This window comes from Crocodylus porosus, unplaced genomic scaffold (assembly GCF_001723895.1).
Source record: "Crocodylus porosus isolate Cpor-Errol unplaced genomic scaffold, CroPor_comp1, whole genome shotgun sequence".
NCBI lineage: Eukaryota > Metazoa > Chordata > Crocodylia > Crocodylidae > Crocodylus > Crocodylus porosus.
Window position 1 is genome coordinate 118676246 of NW_017728943.1, and position 7305 is coordinate 118683550.

The 7305-nt window shown below is 41.7% G+C and overlaps 1 protein-coding gene across 1 annotated transcript in view; it reads left to right on the forward strand.

The window, feature by feature from the left end:
• SYNE1 (spectrin repeat containing nuclear envelope protein 1) overlaps positions 1 to 7305 on the forward strand; it is a 514523-nt gene that overhangs the window by 480564 nt on the left and 26654 nt on the right. Inside the window, exons 130-131 of the mRNA XM_019550064.1 lie at positions 1597 to 1784; positions 4078 to 4228. Coding sequence (XP_019405609.1) covers positions 1597 to 1784; positions 4078 to 4228 — 339 coding nt within the window. The remainder of the gene's footprint in view (positions 1 to 1596; positions 1785 to 4077; positions 4229 to 7305) is intronic.

A 7305-nucleotide genomic window follows, 5' to 3' on the forward strand; every position in this document is an offset into this window, starting at 1 on the left:
CACAGGAGCATGGTGGAGCTTGGCAGCAAACCCATAGTACAAACCTGGAAGTACTTCCAGTCTACTTCTGGGTCCACCAGGGAGTGCCCCCTGTGGTTCTATGAGACGCTCCATGCGCCCTAACATCACAGCATTCATGAGGTCCTGCTACATAGAGGAATATAGAATAAATATTTAAAACTATCTTGATGTCTGAGTCACCAAATCTTTCCATATCTCTCTGATTCAATTTGGAGAGATTAAAGGGTCTTCTAATTCAACTCGGATTCAGAGATTCGGCCACCAAATCAAGCTGAATCTCTGCCAAGCTGAATCAGGGATTGAAGCTTCGCACAGCCCTAGTTGTTATGCATGTGTCAAGTTGTCACGTTTCTTGAACCTTCAGCATGACATCCACTTATCTGAAAATGTGAGACCAGTGAGCTTACAGATATGTGGCTTGTGTTTATGAAGGTCAAAAAGAAAAATAAACTTAGGGTGCAGACAGAAATGCAGCTTCCTGCTGTAACTGAGAATGCTTTGCAGGAAGCGTTCTGAGTTACAACAATACCTTGGACCAAACAGAAGTTCCCTTTTGGTTCCGGGGGGAGAGAAATCTAGCTGCAGGCTTGTAGCCTGCAGCTGGTTTCCTCTAGCAATGGCCTCTCCTGTCTCACAGCCTGCCCCTGTTTCAGAATGGGAGGAGGGAAAGCGAGCAGAGGGAGCTTGTTTTAGGGGTTCCCCAGCCAGCACTGGAGGAGGTGGTGGATGAATTGGAACCCTCTCACCTCAGGGTGGGGTGGGGCTCAAATATACCCACCCCATCCTCCAGCGTGGGCTGAAAAAATCCCAGCCTGAACTACCTCTGCTCTGTTTCCCCCTCCCATTCTGAAAACAGTGACAGGCTGGAAGGCAGCACAAACAGATGTTACAGAAGACACTCTGTTTTGAAACATCTTAATCTGACCCCTCTGCACTTGTGTCATGTCTATAGACTGCTTTCTAAGGCTAGAGTCGGCAAAAAGTGTCACTTCTGTCCATGCTCAGACGTACAAACTTTTTAAATTTGAGCCAGGACAGAGGACTATACCTGGAGCAGCACATCATATAAGTTTCAGTTTTTTAGAATCATGAACTGTGAATACCTACAAGCCGATCTAACAGAATCACCTTTTTATTCTTGCTATTCTGATTGCAGCTTTTTCACTCTTAGAAGGAATTCGGAAACTATACAGTTCTGTCCGCACAATGCCAGTGATAGGAGGTTTGCCTCATTAACATGTATCACTATCACTTCAGCATTCTGGTAACAGATCTTCAATAGATGTTAATTCTGATAGCTCTACTGGCTTCACTGAGATTTGACAATTTACAGCAACTTATCCTCAAGAAATACTGAGTTGGAGGTCTGTGCCATATCCTAGTGCTGCTAACCTGTTTCATTGTATGTAATATCACAGTGGTATTTAAGCAGACTGGGTAGTTTAGTACTCATTTATCCCTGCTTCTTAAGAACTCTGATTTCCTTATTTATTTTTTAGGTAAAAAAGGCTCCCGATTTTCAAGAAGCATGTGGTTTTGTCTTATCTGTTTAAGATTTGATTTATTGGCCTGCAGGAACTTCAAAGGGACATAGAAAAACACAGCACTGGAGTTGCATCTGTTCTCAACCTGTGTGAGGTGCTCCTCCATGACTGTGATGCTTGTGCCACAGAAACGGAGTGTGACTCCATCCAGCAGGCCACACGGAACCTGGACAGAAGGTGGAGAAACATCTGTGCAATGTCAATGGAAAGGCGACTTAAGTAAGTGAAAACCACGTGGAAAATAGGAGATAGCACTGACTATTCCAGTTTGGAAAGAAACTATGTGGTTTCTCCTCCATTCAGTTAGATGCATACAACAGCAAAATGGGGGTCCCTCCAAGCTCTCTTTTTCTGCAATTCCTGGTTAATTTAAAAACAGTTAACCTCCCTACTTTGATCTTATATTAGGTTTTGCACAAATATACCTTTATATTTGTACAGAAGCACATTGAATCAGTGAGGTTGTGTATAATTCCAGAGGTATGCCATTTCAACTTAATGGCTCTGTTACATGTCTAAGTATAACAGAATTGTCTTTTAATTGAAGTGGATGCCATTTGAACTCCCATTTTATTTTTCACTGGTGTATAATAAAAACAAAATATTGTCAAAACAGAATGTTGTATGCACTTCAGGGTAATATAGGGTGGGTATACTTAATGATTTTTGTAATGTTTCTTTTTAAAGAGCAGCAATATATTTCATCTTCTTAGATGACTTTCCCTTGTAAATTTTACAGTTCCCCTTGCAACTTCCTGGTTCCTATAGGAATGACTTGATTTTTTTATTTTAATTTAATGAAAAACTTATAGTCTCTAGGCTATTTGGGTAGGTGTAATTAGCATACATGGAGCTACATTTCTGAAGCTGTCAAATAACCTAGCCAGATTTTTAGAAATGCTTATTGGGCACATCTTCATGAGTACACATGTGCAATTTATAGTGCCTCAAAGCCATTTGTGGCACCACACATGGGGCATGTGCACCCATGCACCATGCTGCTAATTTGCAGCATGGCAGGGTTTTTTGACACCAGGAAATCCTTGAGTCAAAAAAAAGCTGCCTCCAGAAAAAAAGGAGTGGCACACATGGCAGCAGCATGTGCTGCTGCCAGAGACTGGAGTCTGGCTGTCTAGAACTACACTCTGGATGCCACCCAGGCTCCAAATGGCCAGCTTGGCACTGCTGCTGCCCCAGGAGGCCCCCCAAGATCCCATGCACAGGGGTACGTATGCAGGGGCATGACCGGGGACAAATAGCAGTGGCAAAAATATGTTCCACTAAAAAAAGAAGTGCCACTGTTATTTGATATGTGGAAAACGCATGCCCCTGCATGTGCATGCTCATGGGCATGCACCTGTTGGGTGCATTTACACAGTAACTTAACTGCACAGTAGATTAATTTGCTGCTGTGTAAAGCATCACACTCTACACAGTCGATGCTATTAGATTGCAGCAAAGTAATTTTCACCGCTGTAAGATAGTACTGTCAGGGACAGTACTAACTTATGGCAACAAAAATAGCTGTTCCTAAATGCACATGTAAATACTGACCCAGGCAGCAGGGGGACAGACCCCTGCCTTTCACCAAGCCCCAAAGCTGTGCTGCCTGAAGCCACAATCCAGACCCCAGGGCTGACCCCCTTGGCTTGCTGCCAGACCAGGGCTGCTCTGCTCCAGTTCAAACTGCTGTGGTCCCAGGCACAGATGTAGACACTGTGCCCAGGAGTAGTTCACTCTGGTGTGAACTGCACCAGAATTTATCATGACATACTAATTGAACATGTAGATGTACCCATTGGGTGCTTTCCCACAAGCAGGAACATGCATTCTTCAGGGGCAGATAGAAATGGCACATATTGTGCCTCTGCTAGTTGTCCCCAGGGAATGCCCCCACATGCACACTCTGGAAAACAGCAAGTTGCCCCGGGTGAGGTAGAGGTGGCTGAGGTCAGCACCTGGGGTCTGGGTGCATTACCAGGGGTTCTGGGAGCCTCCTGGGGTTCCAACAGCGGCAATCCAGGTTCACGGAGCCTGGCCAAAAGCCAAAGAGAGGCTCCGGGTGGCTAGGCTCCAATTATAGGTAGCACATGCTACCACCAAGTACACTGTCCTGCTTTTTTTTGCCATGTGCTTTTCTGACACCAGGATCTCCCAGTGCCAAGAAAACCTGCCACACTACAAATTTAGCAGCACAACAAATGCCTGCATGTGCAGTTTGCAGCGCCTCAAATGGCTCGTGGGGACACACCCATTGTGTTCTTTTATGCCAGCTTCACATTTCTGCACACACACACATACACACCCCCTTCTGCCTTATTCCAGTGCAAGCTGGATTCAGCCAGCTATTTATGTGATCCATTTATCAACTCTCCTGTCAGGTTTTGGTTAAGAGCCAGTTATTGTTTCATTCAATGCTTATTCCCTTTTGTAGCTGATAATCAAGTAGAGTAATGCAAGGCAAATGACCTCCAATCTAAACATACCCTAATTTTTCCATTTTTCTTCATAGAATTGAAGAGACATGGCGGTTGTGGCAAAAGTTCTTGGATGACTATTCTCGGTTTGAAGACTGGCTAAAAATTTCTGAGAGGACAGCTGCCTTCCCCAGCTCCTCTGGTGTGTTGTATACGGTTGCTAAGGAAGAGCTAAAGAAATTTGAGGTAACTTATGATGCTTGAAATTTAATATCTGCAGATCCCATTACAGCAGCCAGCTGGTTCTTTTCCTTTCAGAACATAAGTTGCTCAACAGAGATGCTGTATTAATACAGCAAAGTTGATGATTTTGCAGCTGTTCCCACTAACCATTTTAATAATAATAAAAAAAGGTATATTAGCAAGAAATTTGAAAAAATACCTATTGGGCTTCTATTACTTGCCAGTGCACGCTTGTTTCCTGCAGCTCACTGTCCAGTGTCTTGTCCACTGTCATTTTTTAAATATCCCCAATCAACAGGCTTTCAGTTATTTCCCTTGGAAGAAAATAGTTCTGTAGCTTAATAAATCTCACTGCCAAGAAACCTGATATTCACTTTGTATCTTTTTCCTGTTCCTTAAATACATCCCATTACCTCTTCTTATGTGAGTGGACAGATGTAACGTTTGAGAAATTTCAGGCTATAACATTGGGATTACTTAGCAAAATGAATCATTTCACCCATGGAAAGACATATCACCCCAGTCTGCCTCTCAGTTGAAATCCTTCAGAATCTCTCCAGCCAGGGGGCATGACGACAGGCTGCAAATTCTGCTTTCCCCATAGGGAAGGGGAGTGGAGCACACTATCATTGGTCCATCTCCCAGGGGCTTTTCCTCCACTCCCTTCCTACCCCCATCCTCCAGGTACATTTTTGTCTTTGAACATTTTTATGCCACCTGTCTGCTCAGCTTTTGAAACATTTCAAAGGTGTTTCAAAATTGCTTAAAACATTTCAAATGTCCTTTGAGTCCACACCCTATAATGACCTGTAGACTACCATCCTAAACTCCTCTTTATTTAAGGCCAGATGTTTATAGATTTACCACCTTTCCTCTTTAGAACCTAATCTTTTGAACACTTGTAATTTACAAATAATTTATATGCAAGTAGTCCCTGATTTGTGAATAATTGTTGCTATATTGTCTTCTGCATTCTTTTCGTCTTCAGTGTGCAGTATTGATATAATCAGAAGTCCACCAATCTGTGTCAATGACATAAACGAAAGTGTGTGCTAAAGCACTCACAAGATTGAGGCCTTTGTTGGTGCTTTTAGTTAAGCACTGCCTATCAGTGGTAACATAACTACAGTGAGACAAGCATAATGTGAAGTAAATAGAACTTTTGGGGACTATTCAGGTGATTAGTCAGTTAATGGTCTCCTGCTTGATTATAAGGGGAATATTATAGATAAGAAAAAAGAGATTAATTATGAAAAGAATAAATCTGGGCCATTATTTCGGCAGTCCAAGAAGTCAAATGCTATTAACTAATCAAATCCTCTTAAAGTATAAATACTTTTTTAAAAATGTAAAGATTTTTATTCATGGCTTGCTTTGCTGTGGGGGAAGTGGCCTAATTTAAAGCTCAAGCTTCTGGAATGGCTTTAGCCAGGCCCAGATTTTATTACCTATGGGAACTATCATCAGGGTTCATTACTGAAACACACACAGACCTTTTTATTGTAGTGAAGCAAAAAGCTACTATATAATATTAATGTTAAGGGAGATACTCTTTGGAAAAATGTATATTCTGTTTCAGACCTTCTTCCCATTCATTTCATCATCCTTCCATTCGGTAACCAGGGCTTAAATGACACACGTAATGAGTTACTGTATATGAGAGAGTACCATGCATATCTCAGCTATCTTTAATCTCCACAGCTGACCTGTCTCTACCTGAAGTCTGTCTGCATGTAGCCTTTCTCACCTTTTTTGCACCAACTTTCCCCTTCTGCCCCACACATACTGTACTCTCAGGCAGATCAGTAGACTTTGGATTATATAAATAGTACAGACTACAAGCAAGAAGAATGCAAGAGGAGAATATAGCAACAGTTCTCCAGAAAATAGTTCAGTTTTTTGTCTAGTTCTTATTTTGAATTGTCACAGTTCCAAACAGCTTCTATAACTATGATAAGGTAGAGATGTAAATCCTAAAATAGTGTTCCTACTATTCACATGTAGTGGGGCCCTCGTAGATCATAAATGTGAAAGGTGAATTTTTCTTGATTGTATCAGAACTAATTTTGATCTAATTTTATTCTCCTGTTCACACCATCGATTAGATATAAATTCTGTGAGAGCAGTAACAAAACACATTAGAATATTTTCAGTCCTGCAGTGTATTACACAAAATTATTGTGGACTCCGTTGCACAAAGTCACACTGCAGTCCAATATTTCACTGCTGCTCGATTACAGAGAGAAAAATGAACAAATGAATTATTGTAAGACTGAACTGAAGAACATCCACACCTGTTCTTTTGCTGGACACGACTTGATAACAGGTGAAAGAGCAACTGTAAAATTACACAGTTGTAGATTAATGTTTTCCTCAGAGATGATAGAAGACATACAGTTAGATTTAAACCCCTCCAATAAAAGAATCAGCTTGTCTTTTATGTTTTGCTCTTTTGACTGACCTTGCCACTTGCAGTTTACTCCAGTAGCAGAACTGCTTATTTTTTAATTTAATTGGCATCTAAACTCAGGCGGCGTGTCAGTATTGACAAGGCCCATTTAATACTGCTGTTGTCTCAACCCAACTCCTTTACCTTTGCCTAGGGCTTTCTTGGACACAAATGCTTTTTTTCAGGTTGAAATAAGTGAGTGCTCCTTCAGGTGTTTGTATCAAGGACCGTAGCATATAAAGAGTATTTGTGTTCCAGTGTTCTCATGTCTCTTCCTCTAGTATTCCTTATTGCCAAGGATTCTTTGCTACCTACTGATGTGCAAAATGCAGATTTGTAAAACTAGGCACGTGGGAGCAAAAAGCAATTAATTGTCTAAACATCCTTAAGAGAGATGGGTTAAAGATCTAACACACTTTCAGCCAGATTCAAATAGTTTCATAGTTTCTAGGGCCAGAAGGGACCTGAGTAGATCATCTAGTCCGACCCCCTGCCATGGCAGGAAAGAGTATTAGGTCAAACGACCCCAACAAGGTGTACATCTAGCCTCCTCTTAAAGACCCCCAGGGTAGGAGCCAGCACCACTTCTCTTGGAAGTTGGTTCCAGATCCTACAAAAATCATTTGTATAA